The sequence below is a fragment of the Procambarus clarkii genome, chromosome 53 (genome assembly GCF_040958095.1).
Source record: "Procambarus clarkii isolate CNS0578487 chromosome 53, FALCON_Pclarkii_2.0, whole genome shotgun sequence".
Lineage (NCBI taxonomy): Eukaryota > Metazoa > Arthropoda > Malacostraca > Decapoda > Cambaridae > Procambarus > Procambarus clarkii.
In genome coordinates this window covers 21,273,822-21,296,587 of record NC_091202.1, presented here as the reverse complement: position 1 = coordinate 21,296,587, position 22,766 = coordinate 21,273,822, and the positions used below count along the sequence as shown (strand labels likewise).

The 22,766-nt window shown below is 42.0% G+C and overlaps 2 protein-coding genes across 2 annotated transcripts in view; both read right to left on the bottom strand.

Moving 5' to 3' along the window:
* Positions 1 to 15,759, bottom strand: part of LOC138352427 (processed variable antigen-like) — a 45,396-nt gene extending 29,637 nt beyond the window's left edge. Inside the window, exon 1 of the mRNA XM_069304916.1 lies at positions 15,740 to 15,759. Coding sequence (XP_069161017.1) covers positions 15,740 to 15,759 — 20 coding nt within the window. The remainder of the gene's footprint in view (positions 1 to 15,739) is intronic.
* mAChR-A (muscarinic Acetylcholine Receptor, A-type) overlaps positions 1 to 22,766 on the bottom strand; it is a gene marked incomplete in the record, with an annotated part of 293,681 nt that overhangs the window by 215,181 nt on the left and 55,734 nt on the right.

Below are 22,766 nucleotides of genomic sequence, written 5' to 3'. Positions count from 1 at the left end.
CGTCATTTCTCAAGTAAACTTATTATCCAGTCAACTAAAAATAGTCAGAAATAGCCTCGTTCAACACTGTTCTTAACTAAAACAACCGTTCTCTTAGCTAAAAATTGTCAAAGGAAACTTTTTTCAGCACTTTCTTAACAGGCGCTGTGTTTCATCAAGAAAAATTGTCAAAGGAAACTTTCCAAAACTGTTCATAACTAGCTTTTATCCATCGTCAATCAACTAAAAATAATAACTTTCATCATTTCTTAACTAAACTTATTCCCCAGTCATCAGAAAATAACCGTGTTCATCATGTTTCATTGTCATTTCATAACTAAAATTATCTGCCAATCATCAGAAAAAGTCATGTTCATCATGTTTTGTCTTTTTCCTTAACTAAAGTATTCATCAGTCAACTAAAAATAATTGCTTCATCATGTTTCCTTGTCATTTCTTAACTGAAATATCACTTCTCTCATCTGAAATAGTCAGGATTAACCTCATTCAACACCGTTCTTAACTAAAGTAACCTTTTGCTTAGCTAAAAATTGTCAAAGGAATCTTTTCAACACTGTTCATAACTAACTTTATCCATCGTCAAGTAAGAAAATATAGTCAAAGATATCTATCATCGTCGTTCTTAACTGACATTTATACTTTGTGGAGCACTAAAATAGTCAAATGTAACTTTTTCAACACTTTCGTAACTAAAATTATATGTCGCTAAGTAAGAAAAATAGTCAAAGGTGCTCTTCTTTACACCAAAGTTACTCTTCGAGAAATCAAAGACTCTCTTCAATACATCAAGGACTTACTCAAAGACACCAAAGTTACACTCTAAGACATCCTTCGAGACATCAAAGACTTCAATGGGACTCTTCCATTCATCAAAGACATTCTCTAAGCCCTCAAAGTTATTCTCAGCACAATCAAAAGTTATTCCAAGACAACAAAAGTCATTCTCAGAGCTATCAAAATTATTCTCGGAGTCATCAAAAGGTATTCTCTAACTCACTTTTGGTCATTAAAGTTAATTTCTATGTTATAAAAGTTTGTCTCAGAGACATCTAAAGTTAATCTTAGAGTTATCAAATGTAATCTCTAACTCTCTTTTGTTCATCAAAGTTGATCTCAGAGTTAACAAAGGTAATCTCTAACTCACTCTCGTTCATCAAAGTTGTTTCAAAGACATCAAAGTTATTCAAAGAGCTAACAAAAGTTATTCTCAGAGTCACCTTCGTTCTTCAGAGAAACTTTCCAAAACATCTTTATTCATCAAAGTTATTCTCAGAGGCATAAAAGTCATTCTCAGAGCTATCAAACTTGTTCTCAAAGTCATCAAACTTATTCATCAAAGTTATTCTCAGAGGCATAAAAGTCATTCTCAGAGCTATCAAACTTGTTCTCAAAGTCATCAAACTTATTCACAGAGTCATCAAAGTTAATCTAAGACATCATTTTTCATCAAAGATATTCTCTCTAAACCATCAATGTTCTTCTCTAAGACATAAAAGTTATTCTCAGAGTCATCAAATGTTATTCTCGAAGTCATCAAAGTTATTTTCAGAGACATCTAAAGTTAATTTCTATGTTATAAAGTTATTCTCAGAGACATCTAAAGTTAATCTTGGTCATCAAAGTTGTTCTCTAAACATCAATGTTGTTCTCCAAGACATCAAAGATGTTCTCAAAATCATAAAAGTTATTCCCAGAGCTATCAAAGTTAATCTCAGAGTTATCCAAAGATATTCTCATGTCCACAAAAGTTATTCCAAGAGACGTCAAAGTTGTTTCAAAGACATCAAAGTTAATCTCAGAGTTATCCAAAGACATTCTCAGAGACATCTAAAGTCATTCTCAGAGCTATCAAACTTGTTCTCAAAGTCATCAAACTTATTCACAGAGTCATCAAAGTTAATCTAAGACATCATTTTTCAACAAAGATATTCTCTCTAAACCATCAATGTTCTTCTCTAAGACATAAAAGTTATTCTCAGAGTCGCCTTCGTTCGTCAGAGAAACTTTCCAATCCATATTCGTTGACCAGAGTTATTCTCAGAGTCATCAAAGCGATCTCTAATTCATCTTCGTTCTCCAAAGTTGTTCTCTAAGACACCTTCATTCATCAAAGAAACTCTCCTTCTTCCATCATGTTATTCTTTAAGACATCTTCAGTCATAAAATTTTCTCTCCAAAATGTAACTAGTTCAGCTTTTCATACCAAAACCTGCATTTCTGTTAAAACATATTTTCTTAGTTGCTTTACCCTAAAACTGTTCTCTGAACTACATTGTTCAAACCTACGTAACCTATCCTCTCCACCCAATGTTACTTAGTTAACGTAACGTTCCTAAACCTAGCTTACCTATCCTAACATACCTTACCTTACCTTCCCTATCTTACCTAACTTTACCTATCCTAACATAACTTACCTTACCTTCCCTAACTTAACCTAACTTTACCTATCCTAACTTAACTTGCCTTTCATAACCTAACTTTACCTATCCTAACATAACTTACCTTACCTTCCCTATCTTACCTAACTTTACCTATCCTAACATAACTTACCTTACCTTCCCTAACTTAACCTAACTTTACCTATCCTAACTTAACTTACCTTTCATAACCTAACTTTACCTAACATAACTTACCTTACCTTCCCTAACTTAACCTAACTTTACCTATCCTAACTTAACTTACCTAACTTATTCTGCTTAACATAACTTACCTTACCTTCCCTATCTTACCTAACTTTACCTATCCTATCCTAACCTAACTTGTCTTACCTAACTTAATCTTACTTTCCCAAACTGATGTATCCTAACTTATCTAGTCCAACCAGACATGATCTAACTTAAGTATTCCTTCTTGTCTTTGTGTTTCGTCAATCATTGTCTCATATTCATTTACTCATTTCATTAGTTAATTTCTCAAATGGACGTTTTTGCATTTCAAGTGCTATTTGTTAGAGATTGCATATTTAAGCATTTCAAAGAATTATAATTTCTCAAATGGACGTTTTTGCATTTCAAGTGCTATTTGTTAGAGATTGGATATTTAAGCATTTCAAAGAATTTTTGTTATATATGGGCCTTTACTCATTTCAAGGGATAATTTCTCAAATGGACTTTTTTGCATTTCAAGTGTTATTTGTTTAAGATTGGGTATTTAACCATTTCAAAAGATTTTTGTTATATATGGGAACTTACTCGTTTCAAGGGCTAATTTCTCAAATGGTCATTTTTGCAGATCAAGGGTTATTTGTTAAAGTTCATCAAGTTGCCCATAAGTTGTATTTATTATGTTTGTTATCATATGTTCTTATTCCCCAACCCTTTAACCTAACCTCTTGTAATCTTAGTGTATTTAGTAGGTTCTATCTTATGTTCTTATTCCCCAACCCCTTAACCTAACCTCTTGTAATCTTAGTGTATTTAGTAGGTTCTATCTTATGTTCTTATTCCCCAACCCTTTTACCTAACCTTTCAGATGTAGTTTGTCGAATATATTATCCTTTTCCTAACCTTTCAGATGTAGTTTGTTGAATATATTATCCTTTTCCTAACCTTTCAGATGTAGTTTGTTGAATATATTATCCTTTTCCTAACCTTTCAGATGTAGTTTTGTTTCTCCTTTTTGTATATTTTTACCCAAACCATCTTTCCTTCTTTACTTTGATTCTCCTACTCCTTCTAACCCCCCTTTTCTATCTCTCTCCCTTATTCTCTCTCTTCCTCCCCCTCTCTCTCCCTCATTTGCTCAAATGCTCTCTTGTTTCTCAAATTCAAGTCTTATTGCTCCCATTCTCACACCCTCATTCTCATTCACTTAGTTTTTCTTTTTCTCAATTCAAGTCTTAGTGCTCCCATGCCCACACTCTCTCTCATTCTCTCTTCTTTGGTCCCATTTTCTTCCGCCCCCTCTCTCTTACTCCTTGCTCTTCTTTCATGCTCTCACTCCCTTGAGCTCTTGTTTCTCAATTTCAAGTCTTAGTAGATCTGATTCTTTACTATTGTAATTTTTATTATTACTATGATAAAGAATGAACTTATATGTGAAAACAAAGTAAAGAAGGAAAGAAGGTTAAGTGGGATGGTGGGTTTGGGTAAAAATATACAAAAGGAGAAACAAAACTACATCTGAAAGGTTAGGAAAAGGATAATATATTCAACAAACTACATCTGAAAGGTTAGGAAAAGGATAATATATTCAACAAACTACATCTGAAAGGTTAGGAAAAGGATAATATATTCGACAAACTACATCTGAAAGGTTAGGTAAAAGGGTTGGGGAATAAGAACATAAGATAGAACCTACTAAATACACTAAGATTACAAGAGGTTAGGTTAAGGGGTTGGGGAATAAGAACATAAGATAGAACCTACTAAATACACTAAGATTACAAGAGGTTAGGTTAAAGGGTTGGGGAATAAGAACATATGATAACAAACATAATAAATACAACTTATGGGCAACTTGATGAACTTTAACAAATAACCCTTGATCTGCAAAAATGACCATTTGAGAAATTAGCCCTTGAAACGAGTAAGTTCCCATATATAACAAAAATCTTTTGAAATGGTTAAATACCCAATCTTAAACAAATAACACTTGAAATGCAAAAAAGTCCATTTGAGAAATTATCCCTTGAAATGAGTAAAGGCCCATATATAACAAAAATTCTTTGAAATGCTTAAATATCCAATCTCTAACAAATAGCACTTGAAATGCAAAAACGTCCATTTGAGAAATTATAATTCTTTGAAATGCTTAAATATGCAATCTCTAACAAATAGCACTTGAAATGCAAAAACGTCCATTTGAGAAATTAACTAATGAAATGAGTAAATGAATATGAGACAATGATTGACGAAACACAAAGACAAGAAGGAATACTTAAGTTAGATCATGTCTGGTTGGACTAGATAAGTTAGGATACATCAGTTTGGGAAAGTAAGATTAAGTTAGGTAAGACAAGTTAGGTTAGGATAGGATAGGTAAAGTTAGGTAAGATAGGGAAGGTAAGGTAAGTTATGTTAAGCAGAATAAGTTAGGTAAGTTAAGTTAGGATAGGTAAAGTTAGGTTAAGTTAGGGAAGGTAAGGTAAGTTATGTTAGGTAAAGTTAGGTTATGAAAGGTAAGTTAAGTTAGGATAGGTAAAGTTAGGTTAAGTTAGGGAAGGTAAGGTAAGTTATGTTAGGATAGGTAAAGTTAGGTAAGATAGGGAAGGTAAGGTAAGTTATGTTAGGATAGGTAAAGTTAGGTTATGAAAGGCAAGTTAAGTTAGGATAGGTAAAGTTAGGTTAAGTTAGGGAAGGTAAGGTAAGTTATGTTAGGATAGGTAAAGTTAGGTAAGATAGGGAAGGTAAGGTAAGGTATGTTAGGATAGGTAAGCTAGGTTTAGGAACGTTACGTTAACTAAGTAACATTGGGTGGAGAGGATAGGTTACGTAGGTTTGAACAGTGTAGTTCAGAGAACAGTTTTAGGGTAAAGCAACTAAGAAAATATGTTTTAACAGAAATGCAGGTTTTGGTATGAAAAGCTGAACTAGTTACATTTTGGAGAGAAAATTTTATGACTGAAGATGTCTTAAAGAATAACATGATGGAAGAAGGAGAGTTTCTTTGATGAATGAAGGTGTCTTAGAGAACAACTTTGGAGAACGAAGATGAATTAGAGATCGCTTTGATGACTCTGAGAATAACTCTGGTCAACGAATATGGATTGGAAAGTTTCTCTGACGAACGAAGGCGACTCTGAGAATAACTTTTATGTCTTAGAGAAGAACATTGATGGTTTAGAGAGAATATCTTTGTTGAAAAATGATGTCTTAGATTAACTTTGATGACTCTGTGAATAAGTTTGATGACTTTGAGAACAAGTTTGATAGCTCTGAGAATGACTTTAGATGTCTCTGAGAATGTCTTTGGATAACTCTGAGATTAACTTTGATGTCTTTGAAACAACTTTGACGTCTCTTGGAATAACTTTTGTGGACATGAGAATATCTTTGGATAACTCTGAGATTAACTTTGATAGCTCTGGGAATAACTTTTATGATTTTGAGAACATCTTTGATGTCTTGGAGAACAACATTGATGTTTAGAGAACAACTTTGATGACCAAGATTAACTTTAGATGTCTCTGAGAATAACTTTATAACATAGAAATTAACTTTAGATGTCTCTGAAAATAACTTTGATGACTTCGAGAATAACATTTGATGACTCTGAGAATAACTTTTATGTCTTAGAGAAGAACATTGATGGTTTAGAGAGAATATCTTTGATGAAAAATGATGTCTTAGATTAACTTTGATGACTCTGTGAATAAGTTTGATGACTTTGAGAACAAGTTTGATAGCTCTGAGAATGACTTTTATGCCTCTGAGAATAACTTTGATGAATAAGTTTGATGACTTTGAGAACAAGTTTGATAGCTCTGAGAATGACTTTTATGCCTCTGAGAATAACTTTGATGAATAAAGATGTTTTGGAAAGTTTCTCTGAAGAACGAAGGTGACTCTGAGAATAACTTTTGTTAGCTCTTTGAATAACTTTGATGTCTTTGAAACAACTTTGATGAACGAGAGTGAGTTAGAGATTACCTTTGTTAACTCTGAGATCAACTTTGATGAACAAAAGAGAGTTAGAGATTACATTTGATAACTCTAAGATTAACTTTAGATGTCTCTGAGACAAACTTTTATAACATAGAAATTAACTTTAATGACCAAAAGTGAGTTAGAGAATACCTTTTGATGACTCCGAGAATAATTTTGATAGCTCTGAGAATGACTTTTGTTGTCTTGGAATAACTTTTGATTGTGCTGAGAATAACTTTGAGGGCTTAGAGAATGTCTTTGATGAATGGAAGAGTCCCATTGAAGTCTTTGATGTCTCGAAGGATGTCTTAGAGTGTAACTTTGGTGTCTTTGAGTAAGTCCTTGATGTATTGAAGAGAGTCTTTGATTTCTCGAAGAGTAACTTTGGTGTAAAGAAGAGCACCTTTGACTATTTTTCTTACTTAGCGACATATAATTTTAGTTACGAAAGTGTTGAAAAAGTTACATTTGACTATTTTAGTGCTCCACAAAGTATAAATGTCAGTTAAGAACGACGATGATAGATATCTTTGACTATATTTTCTTACTTGACGATGGATAAAGTTAGTTATGAACAGTGTTGAAAAGATTCCTTTGACAATTTTTAGCTAAGCAAAAGGTTACTTTAGTTAAGAACGGTGTTGAATGAGGTTAATCCTGACTATTTCAGATGAGAGAAGTGATATTTCAGTTAAGAAATGACAAGGAAACATGATGAAGCAATTATTTTTAGTTGACTGATGAATACTTTAGTTAAGGAAAAAGACAAAACATGATGAACATGACTTTTTCTGATGATTGGCAGATAATTTTAGTTATGAAATGACAATGAAACATGATGAACACGGTTATTTTCTGATGACTGGGGAATAAGTTTAGTTAAGAAATGATGAAAGTTATTATTTTTAGTTGATTGACGATGGATAAAAGCTAGTTATGAACAGTTTTGGAAAGTTTCCTTTGACAATTTTTCTTGATGAAACACAGCGCCTGTTAAGAAAGTGCTGAAAAAAGTTTCCTTTGACAATTTTTAGCTAAGAGAACGGTTGTTTTAGTTAAGAACAGTGTTGAACGAGGCTATTTCTGACTATTTTTAGTTGACTGGATAATAAGTTTACTTGAGAAATGACGAAAGTGACTATGTTTTTAGTTGATTGGCGAAAGATTTTTAGTTAAGAAGTTACAAGAAAGGTTTGTCTTTGTAAATTTGGAACTGAATAAATTGTAGATTTGTTTAAGAATATGGCTGGTAGAACTATTAAGTTGACTACGAGAAATACTTTGACATAGTTTTTGCAAATAAAAACTTGGTGACTAAAATTGTTGAGGAAACTGTATTGCTGATGCTAATATTTGACAAAGAACTAGTTAGTGAATGGAAGAAACAAAGAACATAAAAAAATTGAGGTTAAGTAAGGGAATGAACACAGTGAACATACGGTGAACACAGAAAACATGTAAGAAAAAGTTGATGAATACAGTGAACATGCTGGGAATATGAACTTACAGAGAACATGAAAACATGATAAGGAGAATAGGGAATACAAAGAATGAACAATGGACTTGTGAAGAACATGGAGAATATGACAAAGAATGTAGAAAACATGTAAGTGAAGGTGAAAAACGAAGTGATCTTGTGAGGAACATGAACTTGTAGAGGAACATGAATATTGACAAAGAACACAAAAAATATGGAAGTTAGCATGAATATTGAGTATAAAAGTTGTAAAGAGAACATGTGATGAACGTGAAAACATAGAAAATATGACTAGAATTTGTAGAGAAAGTAATGAGACTAAGAGAAAGATTACAGAAAAAATGGAGATACTTGTGAAAATATGAACTGAATGGGACTGTGAACATTTGAAGAACATGGAGTGAACATAGAAAACATGGACAAAATGTGAAGAACACAGCTGAATATAGAAAAAAATATGCAAATACAGTATGATTATTGAAGGTTTTGATACGTTGGGGATTGATACGTTGGGGATGAGAAGGGTAAAGTAAATACTCTGATAAACAGATAGGCTGGAGAGGGACTTGATCGAATATATTTATGTCTGATGATCTAAGGCTGAGGAAATGGAGCTTGGTTAATGCCCCGATTAATTTTACTACGTTAGAAATACGGTGATCTTAAATCTCAGGGTGATTTAGTTGGAAAATAAAGAACTTGAACAAATGAACTAAGCTGGGGCACAAGAGTTGAAACTTGATAACTGAACTGGTTTTTATTTACTATGTCTGAAAATGTAGTTGGGTGATTTGGACTGAGAGTAATGATTTTACAAAAGTGAGCTTGGACAGAGGACAAGAGCTAGAGTTTTATAATTGTTTACTTCATATTTACTATGTCTGAAATACAGAGGGTAAAAATTTCAGGGAAATTGATGGTTTATTTACAAAGATATGAAAGAGAACTAAGGCGGGGACGAGAGCTGGAGCTCAGTAACTGACTTGATCTTATTTACTAACTTTGAAGTATGTCTGCTTTTAATTTAGGGAAATTGATGGGTTATTTACAAAGATACGAAAGAGAATTAAGGCGGGGACGAGAGCTGGAGCTCGATAACTATTTTGATCTTATTTACGGTGTCTGAAATGCAGAGGGTAGAAATTTCAGGGGAATTGATCTGTTACTAACGAAGATACGAGAGAGAGCTAAGGCGGAGGACAAGAGCTGGAGCTTGGTAACTGTTTTGATCTTATTTACGGTGTCTGAAATACAGAGGCTAAAAATCTCAGGGAATTTGGACTGTTACTAATGATTTTGTACAAATGAACTAAGCTGGGGACAAGAGCTAGAGTTTGATAATTGTTTGCATTTACTAAACTATGTCTGAAATACAGAGGGTAGAAATTTCAGGGAAATTGGACTGATACTAACGAAGATACGAGAGAGAGCTAAGGCGGAGGACAAGAGCTGGAGCTTGGTAACTAATTACTGTATTGAACTACATTTGAAATATGATTATTTTTAAATTTTAGAGGGATTGGAATGATAGTATTCTTTATACGACAGGGGACTAAGGTGGGGAACGTGAGCTAGAACTTGCTTACTAACATGATTTATTTGTGTAAAACTGACTTGCTTAATGAAAAGGAGCAAACATACTGACTTGCTTAATGAAAAGGAGCAAACATACGATGTTGGAAAATAGTTGAACTGAATGAAACGAGAGAGAGAGAGAGAGAGGAGGGACGGTTGAGATATTATGAGAAGATAACATAAGATAAGAGGTCTGGCTGTCCGGGCGTAAAGTAAATAAAGGTGACGCGAGAGATTGCGAGGTAAGGGGGGAGGGAGGGGGGTGTGATGTACGAAACCCTGAAAACAAATGACTTACACAGGTGATTTTCTAAATTTATATGAATAACTAAGGCTTACATAGATGATTTTGTAAGTTGAAAACATGTAAAATATGTCCGTAGAGTTCTCCTGGAAGCCCTAAAGTGCTACACACGTTATTTGAATTTCTCCCATAAGGCCTTAACAAACTTCTAAGTCTCGGAAATTATTTTTCTTATAAGAACTTTAGCAAACTCGTATGACATTATTTTTCATTATAAGAATTCCCTAATTCTAAATCTGTGACTCCCCAAATTCGCCTGAAAACCCTAAAGCGCTACACACGATATTTCGGACCTGAAAACCCCGAAGCGCTACGCACGATATTTGACCTGAAAACCCCCAAGCGCTACAGGGGATATTTGATCTGAAAAAAAATATCCCCTGTAGCGCTTACACCCCACAGGGGTCCTCTGCCCAAAAAAAAATATCCCCTGTAGCGCTTATACCCTACTACTACTATGGCGGTGTGTCCACTCACAGGATGAGTGGCGCTGCCCAATACTGTCACTATGGCGGTGTGTCCACTCACAGGATGAGTGGCGCTGCCCAATACTGTCACTATGGCGGTGTGTCCACTCACAGGATGAGTGGCGCTGCCCAATACTGTCACTATGGCGGTGTGTCCACTCACAGGATGAGTGGCGCTGCCCAATACTGTCACTATGGCGGTGTGTCCACTCACAGAGATGAGTGACGCTGCCCAATACTGTCACTATGGCGGTGTGTCCACTCACAGGATGAGTGACGCTGCCCAATACTGTCACTATGGCGGTGTGTCCACTCACAGGATGAGTGACGCTGCCCAATACTGTCACTATGGCGGTGTGTCCACTCACAGGATGAGTGACGCTGCCCAATACTGTCACTATGGCGGTGTGTCCACTCACAGGATGAGTGACGCTGCCCAATACTGTCACTATGGCGGTGTGTCCACTCACAGAGATGAGTGACGCTGCCCAATACTGTCACTATGGCGGTGTGTCCACTCACAGGATGAGTGACGCTGCCCAATACTGTCACTATGGCGGTGTGTCCACTCACAGGATGAGTGACGCTGCCCAATACTGTCACTATGGCGGGGTGTCCACTCACAGAGATGAGTGACGCTGCCCAATACTGTCACTATGGCGGTGTGTCCACTCACAGAGATGAGTGACGCTGCCCAATACTGTCACTATGGCGGTGTGTCCACTCACAGGATGAGTGACGCTGCCCAATACTGTCACTATGGCGGTGTGTCCACTCACAGGATGAGTGACGCTGCCCAATACTGTCACTATGGTGGTGTGTCCACTCACAGGATGAGTGACGCTGCCCAATACTGTCACTATGGCGGTGTGTCCACTCACAGAGATGAGTGACGCTGCCCAATACTGTCACTATGGCGGTGTGTCCACTCACAGGATGAGTGGCGCTGCCCAATACTGTCACTATGGCGGTGTGTCCACTCACAGGATGAGTGGTGCTGCCCAATACTGTCACTATGGTGGTGTGTCCACTCACAGAGATGAGTGGTGCTGCCCAATACTGTCACTATGGCGGTGTGTCCACTCACAGGATGAGTGGTGCTGCCCAATACTGTCACTATGGTGGTGTGTCCACTCACAGGATGAGTGGCGCTGCCCAATACTGTCACTATGGCGGTGTGTCCACTCACTGGATGAGTGGTGCTGACCAATACTGTCACTATGGCGGTGTGTCCACTCACAGGATGAGTGGCGCTGCCCAATACTGTCACTATGGCGGTGTGTCCACTCACAGAGATGAGTGACGCTGCCCAATACTGTCACTATGGCGGTGTGTCCACTCACAGGATGAGTGGCGCTGCCCAATACTGTCACTATGGCGGTGTGTCCACTCACAGGATGAGTGACGCTGCCCAATACTGTCACTATGGCGGTGTGTCCACTCACAGAGATGATTGACGCTACCCAATACTGTCACTATGGCGGTGTGTCCACTCACAGAGATGATTGACGCTACCCAATACTGTCACTATGGCGGTGTGTCCACTCACAGAGATGAGTGACGCTGCCCAATACTGTCACTATGGCGGTGTGTTCACTCACAGGATGAGTGACGCTGCCCAATACTGTCACTATGGCGGTGTGTCCACTCACAGGATGAGTGGCGCTGCCCAATACTGTCACTATGGCGGTGTGTTCACTCACAGGATGAGTGGCGCTGCCCAATACTGTCACTATGGCGGTGTGTCCACTCACAGAGATGATTGACGCTGCCCAATACTGTCACTATGGCGGTGTGTCCACTCACAGGATGAGTGACGCTGCCCAATACTGTCACTATGGCGGTGTGTCCACTCACAGAGATGAGTGACGCTGCCCAATACTGTCACTATGGCGGTGTGTCCACTCACAGAGATGATTGACGCTGCCCAATACTGTCACTATGGCGGTGTGTCCACTCACAGAGATGAGTGATGCTGCCCAATACTGTCACTATGGCGGTGTGTCCACTCACAGGATGAGTGGCGCTGCCCAATACTGTCAATATGGCGGTGTGTCCTCTCACAGGATGAGTGACGCTGCCCAATAATTTCGCCCTAAATGGCATATTAAAAATAAATTCCTGTATTATAATTTTTTCTTAAATACAATTCCCGTATTGTATCAGCAGCGGCAGGGTTAACGAAGGTCACACTTGCAACAGAGAAAATACAAGTAGAGAATATGACTAGAACCAGACCTATGGAAACACAGAGGGCGATCACTACTAGAGATAGGCCTATTGAAACATGGGGGGGGGGAGTGATCATGACATGAGATAAGCGTATGGTAGTGTAAGATATCAGGTGCTCTGTGATGATGCGGACATCTTGGGAATAGTGACTCTTCAAGGAGCAGGAAGTAGTAAGATGTGGTGCTGGCAGTGATGTGGACATTATGGTGCTATAGTGATGCAACACACCATCAACTCACTATACTATAGCAACACACCATCAACTCACTATACTATAGCAACACACCATCAACTCACTATAGTATAGCAACACACCATCAACTCACTATACTATAGCAACACACCATCAACTCACTATACTATAGCAACACACCATCAACTCACTATACTATAGCAACACACCATCAACTCACCATAGTAAAGCAACACACCATCAACTCACTATACTATAGCAACACACCATCAACTCACTATAGTAAAGCAACACACCATCAACTCACTATACTATAGCAACACACCATCAACTCACTATAGTAAAGCAACACACCATCAACTCACTATACTATAGCAACACACCATCAACTCACTATACTATAGCAACACACCATCAACTCACTATACTATAGCAACACACCATCAACTCACCATAGTAAAGCAACACACCATCAACTCACTATACTATAGCAACACACCATCAACTCACTATACTATAGCAACACACCATCAACTCACTATACTATAGCAACACACCATCAACTCACTATACTATAGCAACACACCATCAACTCACTATACTATAGCAACACACCATCAACTCACTATACTATAGCAACACACCATCAACTCACCATAGTAAAGCAACACACCATCAACTCACTATACTATAGCAACACACCATCAACTCACTATACTATAGCAACACACCATCAACTCACTATACTATAGCAACACACCATCAACTCACTATACTATAGCAACACACCATCAACTCACCATACTAAAGCAACACACCATCAACTCACTATACTATAGCAACACACCATCAACTCACTATAGTATAGCAACACACCATCAACTCACCATAGTAAAGCAACACACCATCAACTCACTATACTATAGCAACACACCATCAACACAAATTATAAAATACTAAATGTTATCTCCTTTTTTCGTTAGGTTAAGTTAGGTTAGGTTAGGATAGGTTAGGTTAGGATAGGTTAGGATAGGTTAGGTTAGGATTAGTTAGGTTAGCTTAGGATAGGTTAGGTTAACTTAGGATAGGTTAGGTTAGCTTAGGTTAGGTTAGCTTAGGATAGGTTAGGTTAGGTTAGCTTAGGATAGATTAGGTTAGCTTAGGATAGGTTAGGATAGGTTAGGTTAGGTTAGGTTAGCTTAGGATAGGTTAGGATAGGTTAGGATAGGTTAAGTTAGGTTAGGTTTGGATAGGTTAGGTTTGGATAGGTTAGGTTAGGATAGGTTAAGTTAGGTTAGGATAAGTTAGGTTAGGATAAGTTAGGTTAGGTTAGGATAGGTTAGGTTAGGATAGGTTATGTTAGGTTAGGTTAGGATAGGTTAGGATAGGTTAGGATAGGTTAGGTTAGGATTAGTTAGGTTAGCTTAGGATAGGTTAGGTTACCTTAGGATAGGTTAGGTTAGCTTAGGTTAGGTTAGCTTAGGATAGGTTAGGTTAGGTTAGCTTAGGATAGATTAGGCTAGCTTAGGTTAGCTTAGAATAGGTTAGCTTAGGTTAGGTTAGGTTAGCTTAGGATAGGTTAGGATAGGTTAAGTTAGGTTAGGTTTGTTGATAGAGTAGGGCCAACCGAAAGGGCTACACATTTTGCCTAGACCTCAGCTGCCACTCCCGCGAAGAGCCGCGTGTTGAGGCGAGCAAGCAATGTAACATTGCTAAAGCGATAACAGAACCCATTGGGCTCAGGAATCAGTACACCAGTTGATTGACAGTTGAGAGGCGGGACCACCGAGCCGAAGCTCAACCCCCGCAAGTACATCTGTCGGCTCTTGCTCCTCACATCCCTACTGAATGCAAATTAAGCTTTTCTTAAACTCTTGCAAATGAAAGTTAAAAACGTTGAAGTCATTATCTTCTTCTTGCAAGATAATTAAGCATTTGGTGTTGTGTTTTACCTAAGTGCCACTAACACTAGTGGCCTCGAGGAGGACAGGAAGCCGGCAGCTTGTCAAAGGTCCCCTCCTCAAAATATTCGGACTTATGTACGTGCAGGTGGTAATGACAATTTAGTCCCTGATAATAGTTTACTGTGGCCGTCCAGCCAGTGTACATTAGTCCAGAGTATTCCTGGACTTGAGTAAGGTCTCTGTATGTATACAGACGAGGAGTCACAATAACGAAGGTATACACAGTGAGTAGTATAGCCTCAGAACATATCCCTTTTTCATAATTTTAAAAGTTTGATATAAATCGTTCTGAAGCAAATTTTGCAGTCCTCAGAATTTTGATCATGACTTATTTTTCTATCACCGACATATTAACAAATGTTGCTGTTCAGTCTTGTGTTCAGATCGCGTATATTTATATGGTACAGAACAGAGGTCTCAGGACAGAGCCCCGGGGCACCTCACTTGTAACAGCCTTCCACCCGGACTTAATTCATTGATGCTAACCTCCTGATTCTTTCATATAACCATAGTATCGAAAGCTATGTTAAAGTGATCTAATCCCTTGTCTAAAAAAATCGGCACCACGTTAGCAACCCTCCACGCTTAAATCATTTATTAAATGGGAAAGACCAGATCTCAGTAATGTAATCTTTGCAATATTTAAGGACGCTGACAAGGACTTCCTCAGCTCTTGGGGACATCTTTGGCTTCAATATAAAAATTATTCTTCTTGCTAACCAACAAATTTTTCCCACCTGCAGATAAACAAGGTTTTCTTTAGTGAAGACACAGAAGAATAGAATACCATCGATTTTACTCTATTTTATATAGAAAACCACCGATTTCTTTGCAAATACGTTACCTGACGTGTCTCAGATTTCAGTGGTCCAGTAATCTCTCTCATCTACGTTAGAAAATACCTCTTATGACCAGCCTCTGCCTGTCAGGACTTACGTACCTCGTAACTTCTTTATGCATTCTCACATATCTTTTTAAATTGTTGCCAGTAGTGTGTTAATGTTACTATATGGATATACAGAGATACAGATAGACCCACAAACATAGAAGGGAGAAAGAGAGGTAAGCAGGCAGGGAGGGAGGGAGGGAGGGAGGGAGAGAGGGAGAGAGGGAGAGAGGGAGGGAGAGAGGGAGGGAGAGAGGGAGAGAGAGAGGGAGAGAGAGAGGGAGGGAGAGAGGGAGGGAGAGAGGGAGAGAGAGAGGGAGAGAGAGAGGGAGAGAGAGAGGGAGAGAGAGAGGGGGAGAGAGAGGGAGAGAGAGAGGGAGAGAGGGAGGGAGAGAGAGAGGGAGAGAGAGGGAGAGAAGTGGAGAGCTCAGTAGAGTGGAGAGACAGAGGGAGATTTATGTCGAAGCTGTGAGCAAACAGTCTTAAGTTCCTCTGACTCGGGGGTAAGAGAGCAGGAGAGAGGACGCCGATAAGAGGAAAAGAGAATAAAAGGAGGAAAAGAGGAGCAGGATGAGGAAAAGGGGTCAGGAAGGTAGGTGAAGCGGGAACCACCAACACCACGGAAGGAAATGATAGGAATGGAAGAAAGCAAGCAAAGCTCTTTATGTTGCTTCTGTTGGTTCTGTTGCTGATGTTGGTTCTGTTGCTGATGTTGGTTCTGTTGCTTCTGTTGGTTCTGTTGCTGATGTTGGTTCTGTTGCTTCTGTTGGTTCTGTTGCTTCTGTTGGTTCTGTTGCTGATGTTGGTTCTGTTGGTTCTGTTGGTTCTGTTGCTGATGTTGGTTCTGTTGCTGATGTTGGTTCTGTTGCTGATGTTGGTTCTGTTGGTTCTGTTGCTGATGTTGGTTCTGTTGGTTCTGTTGGTTCTGTTGGTTCTGTTGCTGATGTTGGTTCTGTTGCTGATGTTGGTTCTGTTGCTGATGTTGGTTCTGTTGGTTCTGTTGCTGATGTTGGTTCTGTTGCTGATGTTGGTTCTGTTGCTGATGTTGGTTCTGTTGCTGATGTTGCTGATGTTGGTTCTGTTGCTGACGCCCTCCATCTATCTCAGCGCACATTAAAGTCGTTTAGTAAATGGTGCGTGATATTGAACCCTTCAACTTCCTCCGGCGCCAGAATAAAGAGGGAGTGTGGCCCTGGCACCAGAATAAAGAGGGAGTGTGGCCCTGGCACCAGAATAAAGAGGGAGGGGGAGTGTGGCCCTGGCGCCAGAATAAAGAGGGAGTGTGGCCCTGGCACCAGAATAAAGAGGGAGAGGGTAAGTGTGGCCCTGGCACCAGAATAAAGAGGGAGAGGGTAAGTGTGGCCCTGGCACCAGAATAAAGAGGGGGAGAGGGAGTGTGGCCCTGGCACCAGAATAAAGAGGGAGAGGGAGAAGTGTGGCCCTGGCACCAGAATAAAGAGGGGGAGAGGGAGTGTGGCCCAGGCGCCAGAATAAAGAGGGAGAGGGTAAGTGTGGCCCTGGCACCAGAATAAAGAGGGAGAGGGTAAGTGTGGCCCTGGCACCAGAATACACAGTCACCTTAGCACAGACTATGTAGCACTTGGAAGAACTATGAGGCCAAGGAACTGGCATATGAGGAGGGTGTTTAAGCACTTGAACCACCGAGCCTCGAACGCCGGGCCCGAGTGGACGGGGGATGATCCCTGGACGCTACGTGTTCTATCTAACTCATCAGTTCCTCGGGGCTCGTCTCTGCTCTTCACGGGAGATAGTCATCATCTCCTCTTCATCACATTACATGATTTTAGTCCAGGGCTTTGACAGGTATCTCTCCGAATGTTGCTGGAGACACGGTGGCCACACTGGCCACACCTGGCCACACTCACCACACCTGCCCACACCTGGCAACACCTGGCCACCATCACCACACCTGGCCACACTCACCACACCTGGCCACACTCACCACACCTGGCCACACTCACCACACCTGGCCACACCTGGCCACACCTGGCAACACCTGGCCACCTTCACCACACCTGGCCACACTCACCACACCTGGCCACACCTGGCAACACCTGGCCACCATCACCACACCTGGCTACCATCACCACACCTGGCCACACTCACCACACCTGGCCACACTCACCACACCTGGCCACACTCACCACACCTGGCCACCATCACCACACCTGGCCACACTCACCACACCTGGCCACCATCACTACACCTGGCCACACTCACCACACCTGGCCACCATCACCACACCTGGCCACACTCACCACACCTGGCCACACTTGGTACAGGTACTAATGGAGACCTCTAACTCCCTGGGTGCCCAACCACTTGGGCTGGACGGTAGAGCGACGGCCTCGCTTCATGCAGGTCGGCGTTCAATCCCCGACCGTCCACAAGTGGTTGGGCACCATTCCTTCCCCCCGTCCCATCCCTAATCCTTATCCTGACCCCTTCCAAGGGCTATATAGTCGCAATGGCTTGGCGCTTTCTCCTCATAGTTCCCTTCCTTTTTAACTCCCTAGACAAAGCGATTGAACCTTGGCTAATTGTCCTTACGTGTTTTAACGAAGCTTAACTGACACATTAACCTTTTATGCGTGCTATGTCACCCCGGGACGGCTGTAAATCCCTTTCATACATGTATATAAGGAGAGGTATACACTACTCCTCGCTGCATGTATACTTAGAGTTTACCTTAGTCATGGCTGTGTTCGGGAGTATATTTGAGAGGTTGTCAGTAAACTTGTGTGCCGGCCTGAACGGTCTTGGTGAGGTGGGCAGAGTGGTTGACAGTGTGAATGGTCCCCAAGCCAATATACAACCCGAAAACTCTTGATATACAACCACAAGGATTCGAACCCGGTCGAGGCGTGAGACCTACACCCACTTAGCAACACTCCAGGCATCAGTAGGCACAGCTATTTCCTCTAGTCACATCATGCTCATGCAGCCCCAGCATGCTGGAGATGCCTTGGGGGCATCTTCATTACCTTACACTTATTGTGAATGAATTCTAGCAGCCATCAGTTTGACCATTCCTAGAAAGTCAAGGTCTTCCTGCACTCTCTTTCTGTTTCTGCATTCATGGTCAGCCTTATGCCCTCCTTCCTTATACGGTAGAGGGAAGAGGAGGAGGATGAAGGATAAAGATAGAGACATATCTCTAACGTGTTTTTAAAGGAAGGGAAGAGGATACAGAAGATAAAGAGGCGCAGGAAAGTGGAAAGTGGTGTTGAGGGAGGGCGTCATGCCCCCTCCCACCACCTCCTCTTCCTTCTCCTCCTCCTCCTCCTCCTCCCTCCCCCCCCCCCCCGGTGGTTTCAATTACTCTAAGTGGTTCTCAGTGAGCGGTAAGAGTGTAGCGGAGGAGCAACCGCTCAAGTTGCTCCTCAAGTTCACCTTCAGTTGCCGCTCCTGTGTATGTGTGGTGCACTGAGGGTCAACTCACCACACACACACACACACACACACACACACACACACACACACACACACACACACACACACACACACACACACACACACACACACAGCCGGGAGCTGGTGGCCGAGCGGACAGGACGCTGGGCACGTGATCCTGTGGTCCTGGGTTCGATCCCGGGTGCCGGCGAAAAACGATGGGCAGAGTTTCTTTCACGTACTCTATGCCCCTGTTACCTAGCAGTAAATAGGTACCTGGGAGTAAGTCAGCTGTCACGGGCTGCTTCCTGGGGTGTGTGTGTGGGGGGGGGGGGGGGAAATGGTAGTAGTAGTAGTAGTAGGTAGCAACAGTTGATTGACAGTTGAGAGGCGGCCCGAAAGAGCAAAGCTCAACCCCCGCAAACACAACTAGGTGAAAACAACTAGGTGAAACACACACGCTGGAAAGGCGGGATCCAAGAGTCAATGCTCGATCCTGCAAGCACAAATAGGTGAGTACAAATAGGTGAGTACACACACACAAACTAGGAGGAGAAACTAGGAGGCCAGAACAGGATACAGAATGGGAGATGAAGTCCTTCACGAAACAGACAGAGAGAAAGATCTAGGAGTTGATATCACACCAAACCTGTCTCCTGAAGCCCACATAAAAAGAATAACGTCTGCGGCATATGCGAGGCTGGCTAACATCAGAACAGCGTTCAGGAACCTGTGTAAGGAATCATTCAGAATCTTGTACACCACATATGTAAGACCAATCCTGGAGTATGCGGCCCCAGCATGGAGCCCGTACCTTGTCATGCACAAGACGAAGATGGAAAAAGTTCAGAGGTATGCCACTAGACTAGTCCCAGAACTAAGAGGCATGAGTTATGAGGACAGACTATGTGAACTGCACCTCACGTCGCTGGAAGACAGAAGAGCTAGGGGAGACATGATCACCACATACAAAATTCTCAGGAGAATTGACAGGGTAGACAAGGAAGGATTATTTAACACGGGTAGTACACGCACACGGGGACACAGGTGGAAACTGAGTACCCAAATGAGCCACAGGGACGTTAGAAATAACTTTTTCAGTGTCAGAGTAGTTAGTAAATGGAATGCATTAGGCAGTGATGTGGTGGAGGCTGACTCCATACACAGTTTCAAATGTAGATATGATAGAGCCCAATAGGCTCAGGAATCTGTACACCAGTTGATTGACAGGTGACAGGTGGGACCAAAGAGCCAGAGCTCAACCCCCGCAAGCACAACTAGGTGAGTACACTCTATTACGTTAGGTTTAAAAATGTATATAAACGAAATTAAAATAAAATTGGTGGGTTGCAAGCTGCGGACGGAAATTGTGCACTAATATACCTCAAGTCTTACCTTCGTGTGTCAGTAGTGGGTGCTGACAGTGGGACCAGTGCTGGCTACCACCTGCAGCATACCTACAGCATGCCTGCAGCATACCTACAGCATACCTGCAGCATACCTGCAGCATACCTGCAGCATACCTACAGCATACCTGCAGCATACCTACAGCATACCTGCAGCATACCTGCAGCATACCTACAGCATACCTGCAGCATACCTACAGCATACCTGCAGCATGCCTGCAGCATACCTGTAGCTTGCCTGCAGCATACCTACAGCATACCTGCAGCATACCTAGAGAGGATTCTGGGAGTTCGTCTACTCCCTGAGCTCGGCCTGAGGCCAGGCTCGACTTGTGATAACTTGGTCCAACAGGCTGGTGCTTGGAGCGGCCCGCTGGCCCACATACCCACTACAGCCCGGTTGGTCCGGCACTTCTTGCAAGAACCTATATAAGTGCATACAATCCATTTTTGTTCCTGCAATATTTCTAATGCTTGTTGGGAGGGTGTTGAACAGTCGTGGACCTCTGATGTTCAGACAGTGTTCTCTGATTGTGCCTATGGCACCTCTACTCCTCACTGGTTCTGTTCTGCATTTCCTTCCATATCTTTCGTTTCAGTATGTTGTTATTCTACTGTACTAATTTGGGACCTGGCCTTCAAGTATCTTCCAATATATAATATTTGATGCCTTTCTCGTCTCCTTTCCAAAGAGTACATTTTAAGAACTTTGAGACGGTCTTAAATAACTTAGATGTTTTATCGTTTCTATGCGTGCCTGTATTCCTTGTATTCCCTCTAATTCAGATATCTCACCCGCTCTGAAAGGGGGAAGTGAGTACCGAGCAATACTCAAGACGAGACAGCACCAGTGATTTCAATACCATTAGCATTACTGTGGGGTCTGTGAATTTGAACATTCTCATAATCCATTCTATCATTTTCCTGGCCGCCGCCGCTATATTTGCTCGGTTATGTTCACTAAATGTCAGGTCGTCAGACATCATAATTCCCAGATCTTTTACATGTTGCTTTCCTTCTATGAGTAGGTCTGATTGTGTCCTGTAACCTGTAATGGGTTTAACTTCCTCGTTTTCACCATACATCAGTACCTGGAACTTGTCACCATTAAACATCATGTTATTTTCATTTGCCAAATCGAAGACTTTATTAATATCTGTCTGCAGTTTTTCAGTGTCTTCTACGGAAGAAATTTTCATGGTGATTTATGTATCATTTGCAAAGAATGACACGAAGCTGTGACTGGTATTTTGTCTTTATCCGAGATCAGAATGAGAAGTAGCAACGGTGCAAGAACTGTGCCCTGGGGTACAGAGCAGCGGTGCAAGGACTGTGCCCTGGGGTACAGAGCAGCGGTGCAAGGACTGTGCCCTGAGGTACAGAGCAACGGTGCAAGGACTGTGCCCTGGGGTACAGAGCAGCGGTGCCAGGACTGTGCCCTGGGGTACAGAGCAGCGGTGCAAGGACTGTGCCCTGGGGTACAGAGCAGCGGTGCAAGGACTGTGCCCTGGGGTACAGAGCAGCGGTGCAAGGACTGTGCCCTGGGGTACAGAGCAGCGGTGCAAGGACTGTGCCCTGGGGTACAGAGCAGCGGTGCAAGGAGAGTGCCCTGGGGTACAGAGCAGCGGTGCAAGGACTGTGCCCTGGGGTACAGAGCAGCGGTGCAAGGACTGTGCCCTGAGGTACAGAGCAGCGGTGCAAGGACTGTGCCCTGGGGTACAGAGCAGCGGTGCAAGGACTGTGCCCCTGGGGTACAGAGCAGCGGTGCAAGGACTGTGCCCTGAGGTACAGAGCAGCGGTGCAAGGACTGTGCCCTGGGGTACAGAGCAACTGTGCAAGGACTGTGCCCTGGGGTACAGAGCAACGGTGCAAGGACTGTGCCCTGGGGTACAGAGCAGCGGTGCAAGGATTGTGCCCTGGGGTGCAGAGCAGCGGTGCAAGGACTGTGCCCTGAGGTACAGAGTAACTGTGCAAGGACTGTGCCCTGGGGTACAGAGCAGCGGTGCAAGGACTGTGCCCTGGGGTGCAGAGCAGCGGTGTAAGGACTGTGCCCTGGGGTACAGAGCAACTGTGCAAGGACTGTGCCCTGGGGTGCAGAGCAGCGGTGCAAGGACTGTGGCCTGGGGTACAGAGCAGCGGTGCAAGGACTGTGCCCTTGGGTACAGAGCAGCGGTGCAAGGACTGTGCCCTGGGGTACAGAGCAGCGGTGCAAGGATTGTGCCCTGGGGTGCAGAGCAACAGTGCAAGGACTGTGCCCTGGG